Below are 19,097 nucleotides of genomic sequence, written 5' to 3'. Positions count from 1 at the left end.
TTACGGTGATGAAAGATATGTTTATTCTCAAAATTTGTCTTACACATTTGTCTTATACATTTCAGACCCAGTACGCTTACTATAAGTATCCCACTCCTCCACCTCCCCCCACCCCCTCCACCACAGGGTGGGCAATTTACATTATGGTACAGAAGTATATAAAATGCTCACCCTCACAGTAATTCAGGTCTTTTAAAATAAGACTGGGTATTCAATATGGTAGACTCTAATAATTAACCAAAATTTTTGACACAAGACAAGACTTGCTGTTCAAGGAGAAAGTAGTGAGAGACGTTACAGGTAAGAATTCTAAATTGTAATAACTGTTCCGTTACGATGGCTTGTGGTATACACGCATGTATACTGTTGGGTTACTTTTTGTTGTATTAGAGCAGCCTTTTATAATATTTTCATTTTAAGTGCAGAGTGCACTGTAAGTAACTGGCTAGTTAGGCTCCCGGTTATCAACTGCTAAAGAGCAAGGGCACTAAGATGAAAACTTTGTGCAATTATCCAGACTATATTACAATTTATTCTAGATAACCGTGAGATCTTTGTGATACTCCTTTCTGGGACAAACTGTGTCGTTCTTAACGCATGCGCTGGAGATCCGTTTTATGCCTTTGTCCTTTCTTATGCACTGATTTATAAAATCCAAAAGAGTTTGGATTTTTTTTTGAAAATTAAACTGAACGGTCCGTCACAACTGCAATATTTTTGAAAATTTAAACTTATAGAGGACTTAATCCGTTCATAGATGGTCAAACAGGCAACTCGTCGTAGACGAAAACACAGTAAGAATTTTTCCCTTCTCCACTTGTCCAGAAACATGTTAAACGCGCAGTTTTCTCCTCGATGTTCCCAGTTTAGCAACTGGCCTCTAGATCTAGCAACAAACTACGAAACAGCGGAAATATTTAGTGTTTCTACAAACAAATTATAGTCCTTGTTTATCCGAAAAGGGCTTAAAGTTCTGACTTTAATTTGATTTGTTATTCGAGCATAGTTCACTCATCAGCTTCCGATCCGCTCTCTTCGGAGCTTGATTCAAACGTGAAGGCAAAATTTGGATTTTCTGTGAAAAAGTTCTGGAGTTCGTCGATTATTCTGAACTGTAAATGAAGAAACTTCATCTCAACATCAAGTTCTCCCATGCATTCGTCGAACTTTTCTGGCGTTGTGATGGATTTTTCCAAAAATTTAAGGAGTTGTGTAACTTTCTTGTGGTGCAGCAGGGACTCCGGAACTGGCAGTGGTTGACCGTAAATCTCGTCTGACAGAACAAGATATTTTAAAATCTCTGTCATCAGAATTGGATGTGTTTTTGAGCTGTCCAACAAATCTGCCAAGTTCTGGGCACTGGGGACTTTACTCGGCGTAACAAACTTCGCCGTCATTTGTGCATTGAGTGATTCTAACCAAGCATTGATTGGGTAAAACGATTTGTATGTAAACATGAAGTTCACAGGAAAGTCCGATGTCGTTTCAAATGTATCTGAGCCCAAAACTGGCGCCTCAGCCATATCTTCGTCCAACATAGAAAATCCAACCTCCAGTGTAACTTTAACGCTCTTGTCATCCATTTGCTGGAGAGTGTTGGATCCACTGATGAAGTAATGTGGACAGTACTTTTTCTTAACACAGGCTCTCAAGTCTTCCATCAGGCTTTTTACGCGATCGCCGACCGTTTCCATGGTCCACTGATCGATGAGTACAGTTTCAAGTGCCCACAAGAAAAGCGTTTTCGGGGTGTATGTGGTTATTATGGACTCCAACTTGATGCATCGCGAGAAAAGGTACTTGAATATAAGATAGCACATCTTCTGTTCTTCTGTGATCGAGGTCATAAGTGTCCTTTCTGCCAATGAGAATGAGTATCTCCACTGTGTCTGTGGGACGACAGTGCTCGCGGCACTGTCTGCCATGTCACCATTACTTGGCGCTTCTGAGCTTTTCACCGATGCGTCAAACTTGGGTACAATATGACACCCGTCTTGTGTTACCTTCTTAATGAGTTCCTCAGGAGGCCACCCTGATGGTCTGTTTCTAGTAGGCCACCCTTTAGCACAGCTGGGCCATTCTTTGCAAGGTACTGACAAGCTGACATCCTCGGTAAGAAAAAGGTGCCGGCCTTTTTGGGGACTTAAATTTCCGATACACATCACCACATGAACCGCTGGGCCCGCTTGTCCGACATACTGGAGGTAGTCTCCAAGGGATATGCAATCTTCCTCGTGGTACACGTTCTCGCTTTTGTGGTGTTTTTTTATTCGGTGGACGTTTAAAATGGCTGTGATGATTGTTAATACGTTATACATCTGCTCAATGAGAAGCTCCGAGGATAAAAGCGTGATTTCTCTATCTTTGACACATAGGTTCTGCAGACCCGGTACCCAATCCACATTTGGAGGGACCGCCAACTGAGCATAACCTGGAGGCAGCGAAGGAATGACTTGCAGTTGTAGAGGTTTCTCTAAAGACTTCAGATCAACTTTCTGCTGTGAATTTTCGCTGGCTGAGATATCCTTAAAACAGAGGTTGTAATCGCATTCAAAAGACAGACCTACATCTCTCATTATGTCATCTTCAGAGTGGACAGGCTGTCTAATCGGTTGGATAATGGGCACATCTTCTGGCATGCTTCCAACTCGTTGGCCGTCATATTTTTGATTCGCTATGAAGCAGTTATCTAGATCGAGCGATCCACTGTGCTCTAAGAGCGTTTGTGTAGTTCCTGGCATAAGTTGATTCAGCATGTGGTGCAAGTTGGTTTTGACATGTCCAAAGCAGGTCTGTTTGATTATGGTCAACATCTTGTAGATGTTAAAATTCCAAGGACTGTAAGGGACACCTTCTGGGTAGTCTATTTCAAAGGGACCGTCATCTGATCCTCCCTCAGCCATAACTATCAAAACAAAATAACTTTAGTAAGTAAGGTCAAATCACACGAGCCTGGTGGGCCCTTGACTGATGGAGCTTACATGTATTCCACAAAAATAATAAAATAAAATAATAAAGCTCATTTTGTGGAGTAACCTGCCGCAGAAAATTTTCGATTTGGTTAAATCTTTGATTTTCTATAGCTCGTCAAAGTACGTCAAAACGCCGCCATTTTGGTTCACGACCGAGTTTAACGGGGCATGGGTCGAGGGCCGGATGTGACGTCAAATCCAGAACACGGTGATTCTGTAAATTCGCATATTTACTTGTTTCTGTGGGGAAAGGCTGGGAAAGTAGTTCGAAAAAATGTTAGCCAGGTGCGTTGTAGTGGGATGTAGCAACACAGCAAACGTACAGGAGGTACTGCGCTTCATGCCATACCGTTTTATGGAGAGATGATCGTCCTGAAGAGAAGAAACGTACAAAGCGATGGATCGATTTCGTGAAAGCGAAACGTGCAAAGTGAGAGGCGTCTGAGTTTGCTGATCTGTTGTAAGGGTTTCAAACAAGATGATTTCGCTCGACGCCTGGATTTTCAGCGAGAGGAAGGGATTTTGCTGATTCCATGGCTTAAGTGAGACGAATTTGGAATAACCGCTTTCCCATCGATTCGTGCAGCCGTTGTTGCATCGATCTGATCTGATAAACAGCAGCAGTCAGTCAGCACAGCCGATAGATACAGAAAAATGGTGATTTTTGAGCAAATGTTACCAGCCGTTGTATGTTAGTTTCCTTCCTTGTTCAATTCTTTGAAAAAGAAATCTGTAAGGGTATTTTGGGAAAGAAAGTCATGCGAACAAGCACACTAGTTTGGAAGACCCACCGTTCAACAAATGTGGCCATGGAGACATTCAAGCAAGGAATGGCTTAGAATTAGTTTACATGTTTAGAACCCTTTTTACAGATGGGTATTATCAATATACAGAGAACATACTTCGCCCAGGATCACAACAATTTCAAGCTGTCTGTGTATGTGTCTGTTTCTGCATGAGGCTTGTGGACTTGAATTGTATTTATAGAAGTTTTAATTATTGATACCATGGTAATACATGCATGCTTATGAGATTGCATCTCTGCTGACCAAATGTTCTTGCAAATGAGGACACGTTGTTCCAGAAACATTGCTGAAGACACAAATATTTCACTCTTTGCCCAGCATGGGAAACATTGTTGTGACACAAAAAATGTTCCTGATAAATATTATTTTTCACAGGGACAGGGTTGTGTCCATAACAATGCATCTGCAACTTGCTGCACTGTAGAAAAGCCATCATTGAACTGATGTTGTTGTTGTTCTTTTTATTATTATTATTATTATTATTATTACTATTACTATTATTATTATTATTATTATTACTATTATCATTATTTAGCTCGTATTAGCTGAGCAGTAGGTGTGTATGGGAGAATCTTAACTGAGGACCGAACGCAGTGAGGTCTGTAAACACGACCGAGGTTAAGATTCTCCCATACAGACTGACTAAGCTTGGTTAATAAGATGTTTACTATAATTTGCAAACAAGAACGATTTAATTCTTTTAATGTAACTGGTTTGTACTAACTGACATTTTGCTTTGCTTTTTTTTTCTCATCAGGCTTTTTGGCACTTCCATAAATAAGTATTGTTAGAAGAAAACAATGATTTTGCATTTTAGTTTACAACTTTTTCACTGCAAAGCATTACCAGTCTAGATGCCGGTCTAGATGGGAAGATCTAGTCTGCTTTCAATATCAGTTTCAGCCAATCAGATTTGTGAATTTGGTAGTTTCTAGTCCTTGTGAGACAGAGCCATATCATTATTAGCTTGTCATTATTTGCCAGGAAATAGATTAAAGAATACAGAATCAAAAATAAATAAATAAATAAATAAATAAATAAATGAATAAATAAATAAATAAACAACATAATTTTATTGTTGTCAAGGTTGATTGCGACATGTAAATGGTCAGTGAAGGGACACAAACATTAAATTTTCCACTTGACAATAAAAGAAAGAAAGGCAGCTGCTTCCAGTTTGTAACACAGGATTATAATAATTCACATTTCTAAGCAAAAGTGAAGAAAAAGGGGCCCTTTTGATGTTTCATGGGCCTTTTTTCATTAGTGTGTTGTACGAGTAAAACAAACTGTCTATGTCTATGAACCAGTAGTTCAGTAAGCTGTTGGTCTCCAGATGAATAAGACTGATATGTTTTCGAACAAATGCCATATTTTTGCAGTATTGTACAGTTGTAGAACAGTTTATGTTGCAGTTTGTCAAAATAAGTACAGTAAATATCAAGCCCACTCTAGTTTTGTTCGAATTCCTCATAAAGGTCAAATCATTCAGAGCTTTCATCCTTTTCAACTGAAAATTCCTTTCTAGTAATATTATTGTTACATAAAGGAATCCTCTTGTTCCCCAACATCCCATACACCAGCCTTGAGCTTGAGAACTCTTAGTATGAAACAATTCGTAACTAAAAAAGATTAATGGAAAACGTTTTCCAGCAGTGGGCATCTTATGCTGAGGAAAGGAGGGGGGATAGGGCAGGATACCTGAAAACAAAGCTCAATGAAGAAATCACAAAAAGTAACAGTATTGTTCGAGAATCACTAAAGCATGTTTGTAACAGTGATATAGGACTAAACGGGTGTACACTAATCGTAATTCACACTTGACCAACCAAAGATTGCAATAACATAACCAACCCCCTAGCTACCCCCCTCTTACTCAGGAACTTTACAATGACTTGTTTATACATGTAACTGATCGTTTCACAACTATACTTGTAAATTGGAAGAATCACTGTTAAGTAAAATGTTGTGTGCATGCATGTGAAGACGGATTCGGAAACATTTTTTTTTTTACTTTATACAGCCATGTGCATGCCTAAATTACCTCTCTTTGCTGCCAGTTTGATGATAGGTTTGCTTCCCTTTAGTTTTGTATTTGCCCGCTGCTAATCTTAAACTCCATTTCTGAAGGCATACAGGTTTAATTCCTGGATATTCGGTAACACACTTTAAGATAACATCAGCGCCAATATCTTCAAGAGCAAGATCACTCTTCTTTGAGTCTTGACAACCACAACATTCGTTGATGTTTTGAAGGGAAGCGACGCTACAATTTTTACACTTGCACGTAAAGAACACAAACACTGTCATGGGATAATCATTTTGATCTACATTGAACGCATGAAGTTAAAATAATTTGAGAAAGTGAACGGACTTGACTGTTATTACGAAAGTATATTAGTGCGAGATCGAAGAAGGCGCGAAGATAGTAAAGACGCGCCACGCGCTACAGTCTTACTAGTATCGCTCTTCGACTTCTACATATCATTGCCTTCGAGTCTGTCCAGCAGAGCTCGTTCGAGTTCTTTATCAGCATCTACCTCCTGGTATTTGGCTGTCCATTCTCCATTGGCCAGAGAGTAGTCAGCATACAAATCAGCTCGGTCGTCACCGTTTGACTATTCAGTTTGCGATGTTGATAAGCGTGAGCGGTCATTCTCTTCAGCGATATAATAAATTTCAGAGTTTTCCGAGTCAAAGTTCATTTCAGAATCAGAACAACTAGAAGACATTGTTAGTAAAAACAGAAATCGGTCGACTGCGGAGTCCCAGCGAAAGAACTTGTGCTGCAAAAAGGCTTCTACACTCGGACAAAATAAGAGACCTGACTAGGACAGCCAAAGCATTCGTTCTGGATTTGACGTCACAGATTTAACTCTCCCCAGATTCCCCATGCGCGGTCGCGAACCATTCGAAACTCGGTTTCGAAGGGGCACAGAAGTTCGAGGATTTAACCAAATCGAAAAATTTTAGCGGCAGATTACTCCACAAAATAAGCTTTATTATTTTAGCGAAAAAAAAAAAATTTGGTGTTAGGTAACACCAAAATACATGTATTCCATGAAGCGACCAGGAGAATTTCTACTCCTTCTGTATGGGATGTTGTTCCATCGCAGGTTAACCCCCAGCATTTCGTCAAGTTTCCCCGAGAGGTATTGTGATAGTGAAGTGTCTTGCCTAAGAACACAAAACAACTTACTCCGACCAGAGTTCGAAACCTGGACCTCTTGATCTGGAGTCCGGCGCGCTACCCACTAGGCCTACTGCGTTTTCCTCTTTAGAAAGAAGAGAGTAATTTTGGATTAAGTTTCTTGGAAAGAGAAAATTTTGCTACGTTGTAATGAAACCTCTTAGGTTGGGACAGGGTCAGTGGTAGGGTCATGTGTTCCCGTAAAATAGATGGATGAAATGTTATTGAAATAAGTCATGTACATGTGACCTGCGGAAATGAAACTAGGTGATAAAATTATCCTCACAGCGACAAAATTTAGACGATTACATAAAGAAGCATGAAAAAAGACAGAACTTAAACTGGATTTAAATTCCACTCGAATTTCAATTTGATTCATCCCTTAGATGTGATTAACTGAAATTTAAAATGGTTGTGAAATTAAGAAACTAAGAGTGTTACCGATCAAACTCAGAATTGCAGTTTTACAGTACAGTGAGTTTAATTTCTGACAAAGTGTTTTTAAAGCTAATACTGCACAATATAAGCGATTTATCAAAAATGCGTTAAGAGAAAAGAGGATAGAATGGATCCTCAATGTACCGCAAATTGTTCAAACAGACTTTAAAAACTAAGTCCAGTGTAAATCAGTGTATCTTAGTTCGGTTACCCCCATTTGTTCATTTTGCCTGAAAGAGCCTACCGTATTTTCCCTATTAAACGGGGGACCCCGTTTAAACACTGGCCTCGAAAATAACGGCGGGTCCAAACTTCTTATTTTTAAATCAACGCCGGGGGCGTTTGATCCAGCAGATACGGTATGCCTGGCTTTCAGTGCCGACTCAGGCACTAACTCAAGCAGAAGCGTACCGAAGTATTTTGTGTAACGCAAAAATGAAAGTCGAAGTAAGCATCAGTTTTAATCAAAGCTTTTTAAGAGTCCCTGTCCATAAAAATGGAAAATAACTCGGCAAGGGTCGAAAATTCGATTTCGCTGATATTTTCATGGTAGATAGGCTAGGGCAATATAAAAACTACTGGATAGTTTTTTTTGGCAAAATATCCTTTTATTTCAAAGAAATAGGCAAATTACCAAATTCAGTTAAAATCGTCATTTGACACACCATTTTATTAAACAAGTTTGAGAGCTTCGCATGCAAAAACGCATCATTCTTCCGTCTTTAAAACACTCAAATATTTTTGTGCAATGCTTAAATGTGTACTGGGTTGATTTTAGGGAATGTCGCGTTGTCTTTTTGGGCGCAAAATAATTAAATTTCGAAGACATGCATTTCATTCGCTTAAAAGTACTTCGTGAATATAATTAATTTTCACCATGTGCGAAACCTACAAATGGATTATGCTTCTGGTGGTTGAATTGCAGAAGGATGGTCTACAGATTCCTGTAAAAATTTCTTTGGGCAAATGATTGTGAGCGACGCGAGAGCTTTTCAAAGTACATCAAAAATGCAAATATTTGATCATTCCCTTGTCGAATTTCAATTTACGGGTTAGACGTATATTTTAGCATGCGCCACATCACTTGACCTATGTTAAGCGGAAATAGACACAGAGCTGATAATTTCGAAATGTTCTAACCTCATTTGCTGTAAAAGACAGGTCCAAAGCCGATTTGACGTGTTTCTGTTACCATTCGTCGCACATAAAGCAGAAGTTTGCTTTTGTTTACATAATGTCTGATGTACATCGCCAACTGTCAACTTATTTAATGGTCGAGTACCATGAATCTTGACCCACTTTCGACACATATGATCACCACTGCAACTAAGTCAAAAACGGCTTAGTCATTTGTAGATAGTGGCTTGCTTTGCACTACACCAAAATATTACGTTTGATCATAATGGTTTGATGGCTTGAATCCTTGCCCGCAGCGGTTCCTCGTTCGTCACGCAATGCTGTCATCCCATTTTAGGGGGTAGGGGTAGGACAGTTTCTATCCTTATACGTAAGGCTCCGTAAGGCTTGGAACCACTGAGAACACACAATCGTGTTGAGTAGGAAGAGATTAAATTAAGAAATGAAAAGAATGAACAATTTACCATTGCTCCCGTTGTTATCTTTTACTCGACCATCGCTACCTACGTGCCCTGCGTAATACTGTAACGCTAAACCAGAAGCATATGCTTCTGGCTAAACTCATACCTAGGTCTTTTCGCGCTGTGCAATTATTTTTGGTTTACATGTAATACAATGGGCTACCCTCGGGGAAATGGGTGGTGACCGCTTAATGGGGCTAGCCGCTTAAATAGAGGTTGGTGTACCTTGAACATTAAATTTGTCACTATCGGGTCATAAATTTCTTGGTGAACATGGCGTCAATTCAAGACAATCATGATAGACGTGTGTTTAAGGACGGTGCCTACTTTTGTTAGTGCGCAAACGTTCTGCGCATCGCATCGCGCATCGCAACGCGCAAGGCATGGTTTAAGCGCCACGCGCGCGCTGGGTTGACATGACGCAATCAACTTCGCTACCAAGTACGCGACTAAATTAAAAGCAAAATTTTCCTACTGTGACCAAATCAAGTTTAATGAACCTGTACTTAAACCAAGAACACCAGAACAGCAGCATATCGCTAACCACTAACTGTTAACGTCTTCCAGCTGAAAAACTAGCTGTTATCTGTCGAGAATTATACTGAAATCCAACTGTAAACATGTACCTGCAGATGGCGTAGTGCGCGCGCAAAACAAGTGCGAGATACGCAAATGTTTTACTTACTAGGGAGGTGGCAGCAAAAAATGTAACGGGCACCGTAAAAAGTTTAAAAAAGGATCAATAACTTTAAAAAACGCGTGGTTACCCCTATATTTTATGTTATGAAGTGGAAGTGGCAAGCCTATTCAGCATGTGATTAGTTTCTGGTTGTGAGCAAAAGATATTTAGACTGTATTTTAGCTGAAACAGAGGAAGGCTGTCAGAGACGCTAAAAGTGCTGTTACAACGATTTTGTTATTAAAAACATACCAAAAATGGTTTTTATGTTACCATTTACCATGTAGTTTTCAGATCTTTATAAATGTGTTTGCTTTTCTGTATGTAAAGGCGAGTTCTAAAGAAAGCTGTGAAGAAATAGCCTCTCCTCCTTTTTTCAGAAAATGCTGATGTCAGCATTTTTGTTGAGATTCAAGGCTAATTATCTCGGAAAAATGCGTGGCTACCCTCTTTTTTCTTTGTGGATTCCGATAGACCTTGCAAAGATCTACTTTTTCCGGAAGGTTCTAACCTGGCGCAAAAACCTTTGTATTTAGCAGGCACCGTCCTTAAACTATCACTCGTCATGCACCTTCAATTTCACACTCTTATCTGCCATCGCCCTGTCCAAAACAAAGTTTTTAAATTTTGGGTGGTCGCTTAATAGGGGTGAGGACAATAATGAAACCCTTATCGGAAGGATCAAATGGTGGCCGCGGAGGTAACCGGTCAATAGGTTTTTTATTTACAATACTTTACTGGCAATAATCTTGGACTGAATTAATAACAGTCCTCTATTTTCTGTTACAAACATGCCAAACAAAATTCGCCAAATAAAATGGCATGGTCAGGGCTATTTACTTACGTAATTACTAATTAAATTTAGTTTGTTTTTCTCACGAATTAGACACGTTGTGATGTCCTATTTTTATTTCAGCTAGTTCTTGCTTCATTGATCTATAATTTGTTTATGGCGATTTTTTTTAAATTCCAGTGAGTACACTAGCTTTATCAGCTGCTGTCTGAAACATCAGAACGTACAACAAACATGATTTAATTTGGACCAAGGCCACATACACTATAGAATACGACCATATAAATATATACATATTATTATATATATGAACAAACAGATGAACAATGATTAAATTGTTTCACTTATCCTGAGAGTATTCTATACAAAATAGATCAAAATGTGCAGCATATGCCGTGACAGCATTGCGTGACGAACAAATAACGGCTGTAAGATTGTGCTGCGCCGACACGCTTATCAGCAATGGTCAGCAATCGATCAAACGTAACATTTTGGCGCAGTGCAAAGTAAGCAACTATCTACAAATGACTCAGCCGTTTTTGACTTTGATGCAGTGATGTTCATATGTGTAGAAAGATGGTCACGGATTCATGGTATTCGACCAATAATAGGTTGCCAGTAGGCGATGTACTTCGGACGTTCACCTTGTGTAAACAAAACCAAACTTCTGCTTTATGTGCGACGAATGGTGAGAGATCGACTAGAAACACGTCAAATCGACTTTGGACCTGACTTTTACTACAAATAAGGTTAGAACATTTCGAAATTATCAGCTCTGTGTCTATTTCAACCTATTATAGGTCAAGTCATGTGGTGCATGCTAAAATATACGTCTAAGCCGTAAATTGAAATTTGGCGACGGATTGCCAAATATTTGCATCTTTGACGTACTTTGAAAAGCTCTCGCGTCGCTCACAATCATTTGCCCAAAGAAATTTTTACAGGAATTTGTAGACCATCCTTCTGCAATTCAACCACCAGAAGCTTAATCTATTTGAAGGTTTCGTACATGGTGAAAATTAATTATATTCACGAAGTACTTTTAAGTGAATGAAATACATGTCTTCGAAATTTAATTATTTTGCACCCAAAAAGACAACGCAACATTCCCTAAAATCAACCCAGTACACATTTAAGCATTGCACAAAAATATTTGAGTGTTTTAAAGACGGAAGAATGATGTGGTTTTACATGCGAGGCTCTCAAACTTGGTCAATAAAATAGTGCGTCAAATGACGATTTTAACGGAATTTGGTAATTTGCATAATTCTTTGAAACAAAGGGATATTTTGCCAAAAAAAAACTATCCAGTAGTTTTTGTCATGCCCTAGCCTATCTACCATAAGAATATGAGCGAAATCGAATTTTCGACCCTTGCCGCGAAATTAAGAATTTGTCTGATTTTTACAGGCAGGCACTCTTAAACCCTCCGACACTTTTGGCAATGAAAATTGCTCGCTTTTACTTGCTGAAAGCGCGGACGATTGCTGTAGCTTCCTAGCCATAATATATCTTTTGAATTGGTTCATGCTGCGTTTCGTTTTCAGTTCGCAAGCGATTATCAAGGCACAACGTAAGTATAAACGCAAGTGATTTTGATAAAAGGGAAAATTTGGAAGAATATGATCCTTAGCGGCCTGTCCTTGGCTAGAGAAGTGATAAATTTATTCAGAGTCGGTAACTGCCTGTGAATGTTTACCTCAGCCAAATATTTTGACACCACTATCGCCTTCATAGGTTTCAGCTGTTTCAGTTCTGAATAAAACTACAGCTTGCTGGTTTGCTTTTCGATTTAATTACGACATATGCATCAACAATCATATTCCCAGAAAACTTATTTTCGCGGAATTACTTTATGATCTCGTATTCCTATCACGTACACTGTCATCACAATTCACCATGTCAAGGTAGCCAGGTCATGGAAGTATGCTTGTCGAATCATGATACCGAAAGCGCTTTAGTACGCACTTTCTCTTCCCCTGTAATAAAGATAACCGAGTTTGAAGAAAGCGTGCTTTCTTATTTAAGTTCCTTTAAAATCATCAGGACATTTTATGTATCATGTACTTAACAGAACCATTGAAGTGAATCTGTAGGCTTACCTTGGCAATGAATATTCAGTTAGTATGGCGAAGGCGCAGACAAAGATTTACGAGTGTAATGCAGCAAGTTGGCCTCTAAAAAACTAGATTCACCCCTATCACTCAGTAAAGCGCAGAAGATCGATCGTCGTTGCGTCTGCGGTTTTAAAGACTAAACACTCAAACATAGAATTATACTTTCCGGGAATTGTTCCTCGGCGTTGCAGCGCGGAATCAGTGATGAATTACGCTCTACGTTGTTTCTTCCGATTGGGTGTTTGACAATACGGACCTTGTCACGTCAACACATTTATTTAGTCTGATTTTAATTCTATGAGTCCTGGGTGAACCCCAGTTTTTCTATCGTCTATGTAAGCACAGGAATAGGATAAACTCTTTTCGACCGTTTCTAGCGGTTTCAAACTAAAACCATGGAATTCCGAGAATCTACAAATTGATCACGAGACGATCATTCGACCCAAGGGTCATCATAAATCTCTTTTATTTTGTCTCTGTTTCTAACGAAAATAATAAAGGCTTTTCATGCGTGGTTTGTTGTAATACGAAAGATACAGCCAGAATAACTCATTTTAGTGGAATTTCAATAACGTGTTATGTAATTCATCTGAATCATTTGGATCTCAGCGATTCTTAAAACTTGTTTTCAATTATCCCGTATGAAACCTCACTTAGAGATGACTGACTCCGTTAGGAAACTTTGTCTGCCTCCCTCCCCTCCCTCCCCCTCTAGTTTCCTCCTTTACCTTATTAATGGCGTTAACCATAATTGGAATGTACTCGATCTCTACGATTTTTAGGTGAAACGAAAACTAAATAGCGGAAGATGACTTCTCTAGCACTTCACCCATTTTATTGTAAAGTTTTTCTCTCGTTCCACGAACAACAAGAACCGGGGGGTACTACACCCAAACTTTGGTTGGGGTGTTCCGCTGGGGTTCTACATCGCTTATCCTGAACATGACGGAAAAACCTTAATTTTCCTACCCTGTTTATGACAATGTATGTAATTTCATATCCCTGTTTATGACAAACCTTAAATCCCTAACCTGTAAACAAAAGTAACACCCTGTCCATGACACGAAACTCGAATCGGTAGCTCGCAAACCGGAAAATGGATACCCCATCTATGACAAAAACCTGGAAAAACCATATCCTGTCCAGCGGATCATCCCCGTATAGTCAACATATAGGAATACCCTCCCTTCCGGGAACAAGAACTTGTTCTCCTTTGGAAAACGATTTTTATATATTTATGTGCTATAACATTGTTTTGCTCAGAGAAATGACGAAATCTTTATCCCTAAAGTGCGTCTTGAACATCTGCCTTAAAAGATAAAGGCATGCGCAACATTTATCACCCCACAGTCCAGTAAATACGAGTGTTTTAATTTACAGAAACATACGACAAGCATTTGTGACCATTGTGAAAGAGGAAGGCGGTCTTATGAGCGGATGTTTATTCAGAGGATAAGGACCATCATTAATAGTAAGATTATCATATAACCAGATTATTGTACATTCTTGTAACAAAATAAAGTTGCTGCTGTTAACTTAATTTTATTTTGCATTCCACATGGAATAGCGCCTTACATAGGATTGAATTTCGCAGTCTATGAGAGCTTGAAAGGTATGTTGTAACGGAGTAATTCTATTCACGTGTCTTTGATGCTATGTGGCCTTAAAGTGCTGATAATGGGCGGGAAACACCGTTCGATTGGTGGCAACGACAATGCTTTTCGTGAGATGCCCGATGTAATGAGTAATTCTCCCGGGGGGGGGGGGCACTGCCATATATGGGCTATATAGGTATGTGCCGCTGTGAAGGGTATGGTTTTCAAGCAGTTTACTCTAGGATAGGGTATATAAATCAGAGCGTTTGGGTCTAGAATAGGGTATCATTTTTCACAAAACTGACTAGTTGGTTGAAGATTTTATCTAGTCTAAGGAAACCAGGAATGGCCACTCAAAAATATAGAAAAATCAAATCAGCAAGTTTAAATTTACGGAAATCAGCCTCAACAGTGTCGATAGATGGGGGGATTTGGGGAGTTTACTCTGGTATAGGGTAGCAAAATTCAGCTGAACTAGTTTTGGTATAGGCTAACGGTTCCAGGGTCCCAGCGGCACATCCCCACCCAGAAATTCCCAAAGTACCTCCCCCGGGGTAATTCTCGTCGCTGCAATAGAAATTTCATGCGACAGCTTTTAGAAGGTAAAAATTTGATTGGCCAAGTGGCTCGAGAGCGATGCTGCACTCAGACAAGCAAATTTTTGTAGGAACAAGAGCAACGACGTCCAAAAAAATAACTGCAAGTGACGCTATGTACGGCGGGCGGGGGGGGGGGGGGGGGAACTCCCATATGAAACCGACGGGGATGGTAGTAGAAAATTTTGAAATCGCCTCCTAAAGAAGACCAAGCTAGACGTGGCTCACCCATTTTTTGACCCTTAAAAGATACTTTACACTTTATAGGCTTAACCCTAACTCTAAAAGTTTTGATTTATCTCAGATAAATCAGGTAAATAAAATAGATATTTTTTTTGCTTTACACACCTAAGCGAGACGACGAGCATCCCCGTCTGTTTCATACGGGAGTCCCCCCCACCGGGGGGGCTATGCATAACATAGGCTTTATTTTAATTGTCTCAGGATATGTCATGACGTACTACCACGCCCAGGCTGGCGGACATAAGTTAAGGGTATTGACACATGAGCGAGACTTACCAGTGGTGGTCAAACTGTCTTGTGGAGCGGTGGCTGGTTCTGTAGCTCAAACTGGTAGGCCCTCTTCACTCACTGTTCCTGTATTTTGGTAACTTTAGGACTTAATGCTAGGTAGGGCTGCTGGGCTTTCACGTAACCCCCTAAAATTGTGTCAGCGTTAAGGACCGTTCACACAGACAAGTTTTGTCGCCCAGCCAATGCAATTTTTGTCGTGCAGAAGTTGCAACCTGGGGCGATATCATCGCGATTTTAGTGCAGTTTGTCAGTGCAAGTCTATTTTTGTGAACAAAAGCCGTGAGCCTGATTTAAAGTGAAACTGCTACTCAAACTCGCCGTGTTTCGTGAGTTGCATCTCAAACCGTGCCGATAAACTGCACTAAAATTGCACTGAAATCGCAGCTGGTTTACACGCGCCATTTTGGTGTTGCAACCTGAGCGCGACTTAAATTACATTGCACTGCGCGACAAAATCGCCTGTGTGGCCGGGCTTTTCAGCGGGTTATACTTCCTGAAAGAACAAAAAAAACTATCCCAAAAACCCCTGATTTTTTAATGAAAATCAAGGTGAGAATGTTTTTTTCCGTTTAAAACCTCGTTCCCGAGGTCTCTAGGCCATTTTCTCGCTTTGGTGTCCTCCACTCTCCACTTTGAAAAGTCATGTGATAAAATCGCATAAATTGATTGGGTAACGTAGTTAGTGACTCACAGCGATGAACCTTTAAAATCGCGGGAACGGGCACACCAGAAGAATTTTACCGAATTTAAATTGTCGATCGATATCTGACGTGCCAAATATCCGACTCGCCGATTTTCGTCGAGCGCGCTGTCGGCGTATAAAATCGCTTATTACATGTACATCGCTGGCTTGAGAGTTGCTATCCGAGTTGAAGCCCTGGCTGGGTCATTGTGTTGTGTTCTTGGGCAAGACACTTAACTCTCACAGTGCCTTTCTCCACCCAGGAGTATAAATGGATACCAGCGAACTGTCAGGGAAACTTGGCGAAATGCTGGGGGGGCTGCCTGTGATCGATCAGCATCCCATCCAGGAGGAGTAGCAATACTCCTAGTCACTACATGTTACGGAAACCGGGATAAGCTCCGGCTCTGTGGGCCCCTTGGTTCGTGTGCAGACTTTACCTACCTACCTACCTACCTACCTACCTACCTACCTACCTACCTACCTACCTACCTACCTACCTACCTACCTACCTACCTACCTACCTACCTATCCTTTAGAAAAAGCAATTTCCACAATCAGGACAAGAACAAAACGCTAAGTTCCAGCAACCCTTACAAGAAAACTATAAACAGCAATACAGCACTGTGGTGCTCGATTATAGCTTATTGTTAATTTGAAAATATTAACTCAGGTACCTACCCTCTTGATGTGGCTCGTCGCCGTATGCAGATGAAAGGCACCAGTGGAGAATTATTCAAATACAACTCAACGTGGCACGCTTTTAATATTATTGTTAACACTGAAGGAATTCGCGGCTTGTTCAAGGGAATGTTGCCAAATTAAACCTTTTAAAGGTAACTCAGTACACTCTTTTTTAGATATATATGGGAAACTTTTTTTATGAGAACGTTGAAGCTGTAAAATAGGTCCAGGTTTTAAGAAAGTGCTAAGAGCGTAACTAACCTGAGACTATGAAAAAAAAGAAAAGAAAAAGCAAAAACAAAAACAATTCTAAACCGTGTTAACAAAACAGCTTTAAAACTCAAGTTGTTTTACTTTGGAGTGAATGGGGAATACGACAGGCAAGGGGAACGAAAACATTACACGTAGTTAGTATTTGTTGCAACAACAAAGCAGTACTGAAGTCGCTTGATTCTCTTTGCAGGTTGCTCCCACTGTTGGCATTCAATTTGCTGTGTATGAAGTAACCAAGTCATTGTTATACGATTACTGCGAAAGTCAGTAAAACTTCCCGAGGATTCGCCAATCAGAAAGAGTTACACCATTTGTACCTCACTACGAATGCATGCATGGGACGAAAGCTTATCATTTTGACCCGAAATAATATCTCTTCTTTTCAACTATATAGTGTGTAGTCCATTCCTCTCTTCTGCAGCACTTAATCCCACCCCCCCACCCCCACCCCCGCCAACTCTCTCGTCAAAGACGCTTTTTCAGCCCCAAGTGAAACATAACTGCTTGGGCGCTTATGAGAGAGGACGATTCTAAGTTCAGCCAACTGACCAAAGAAATAAGCTTTTGACCAATTAAAAACCGGAACTTTACATCTTACTATTAGCAGCTTACAAATGAACTTGTCATCTAATGAAATATCTTTTGTTTTATAATCACTTTGCAGTGAAATGACAATAAAATAATTTCTCACTAAGTATAAGTGATGAAGACCAAACGTATAGGAGTGTGCATTTCGTTTATATATTGATCACATATAAACAGCCCAGCCAGTAACTTTACCAATGTACTAATGTCCATAAAGTGATGCGCTAAAATAAATTGTTTGTGAGTGAAGAGATCAAGAGACGGATATGCCGTCGAATCACAACTCCTAACTGACAAAAGCCTTAAACAGTGTTTTCCCGTGAAGTCTGTCGGCCATATTGGTGTCCCTAAACAATGAAAAGTCGGCCATGTTGGTATCCAAATCAATCCTGAAGGAGACAAACTCTTTTGTAATGCAAAAACTTTTTTTTTTCCTTAAAGAAATATGGCCGCTGGTCACGTGAGTGAAAACACTCCAGTATACTTTGAAAACGTAACCCACATACAGACGGAAAATACCGCAAAGGATTACATAATCTACATACCAACTCACAACTATTGTATAATTACTACGTGAAAAATTATATTATCCAACTTTGTATAACTACCCAAGACCTCACGAAATAGATTTCTCGTCGAAAGAAAAGCTTTAGAGATATCCTTCATCAGTGGAGTGCTTAAGCCTTGAGCTACTTTGCCGAGAAGGTCGTGAAATGTTAAAGGACGCAGTTTATTACCGTCTTTTGATTGGTAACAATGGACGAATTTGTTAACGGAAACAAACTTGAGGTGTGATTATTACTGGATAAAGAGTTGTTTACTGAATTTAAGGAGCGGCATGTGTAGCGTTCCCTACGGGCCAATCATCGGGCCGGATCTCGACGCCGTGATAGGTTATTGCATAGTTTTCTCAGGAGGATAGATCCTCGATAGATCAAATCAGTCAAAACTTTTAAAAACTCGTTTGAGGTGTGATTATTACTGGATAAAGAGTTGTTTATTGAAATTAAGGAGCGGCATGTGTAGCGTTCCCTACGGGCCAATCATCGGGCGCTGAAACGTCGCAGAAAAGTGTCTTTGTTTGATGTTTTAAATGTAGGTTAGGACAGTGACACGCGCTGTCATCAACTGTAAATATCGCCGGGGAGTGAGAAAATCAAGAGTTTAGTCATGTACCCATGACTTTGAAGGAAAACAGAAATAAACAATTAATAAATCAGTTTTTGCGTATTTGGAAAACATGAAGTTTCCAAATCGGTTCTCAATAACATTTTGCTAATGGGAGAAAATTAATAACGCTTAAAACTATTGTATTGCCGGGGGGGAATTTTTGCAAAGATTGCAGATAGGAAAATCGGTTACGTATTTTGCATCGCAAGGAGTCAGTCATTCTTTGTCGCCAGTAAAACTTAAAATATATTTGGGTTTACAAATAAAGGGAAAATTGTACTGGAACTGCGATATAATCAAGATGTAAGGAAAGAAAGAAGGGGGGTTCGTTTAAGCTGTTTAAGGTCTGTAGGTCTGTAAAGGATATTTGATGCAAAGAGGAAAA

At 39.8% G+C, this 19,097-nt stretch overlaps 2 protein-coding genes across 2 annotated transcripts; one reads left to right on the top strand and one right to left on the bottom strand.

Annotated features, from left to right (window-relative positions):
- Positions 1–12,845, bottom strand: LOC110055434 (uncharacterized). The gene is made up of 2 exons (XM_089270668.1): positions 12,579–12,845; positions 1–2,905 (listed from the first exon to the last, which is right to left on the bottom strand). Exon 2 carries the CDS (start codon positions 2,901–2,903, stop codon positions 1,008–1,010), a length of 1,896 nt encoding a protein of 631 aa, XP_089126794.1. The 5' UTR covers positions 2,904–2,905; positions 12,579–12,845; the 3' UTR covers positions 1–1,007.
- Positions 10,439–17,676, top strand: LOC149105571 (uncharacterized). Its single transcript, XM_089270715.1, has 6 exons — positions 10,439–11,225; positions 13,974–14,064; positions 14,161–14,205; positions 15,229–15,357; positions 16,674–16,836; positions 17,148–17,676. Exons 2-5 carry the CDS (start codon positions 14,031–14,033, stop codon positions 16,823–16,825), a joined length of 360 nt encoding a protein of 119 aa, XP_089126841.1. The 5' UTR covers positions 10,439–11,225; positions 13,974–14,030; the 3' UTR covers positions 16,826–16,836; positions 17,148–17,676.
- Positions 17,677–19,097: the final 1,421 nt, after the last annotated feature.

Source organism: Orbicella faveolata, unplaced genomic scaffold (assembly GCF_042242905.1).
Source record: "Orbicella faveolata isolate gen_17 unplaced genomic scaffold, um_ofav_v1 contig_34, whole genome shotgun sequence".
Taxonomy (NCBI): Eukaryota; Metazoa; Cnidaria; class Anthozoa; order Scleractinia; family Merulinidae; genus Orbicella; species Orbicella faveolata.
The sequence above is the reverse complement of the archived record's forward strand: the minus strand, read 5'-3'. Positions and strand labels throughout refer to the sequence as shown.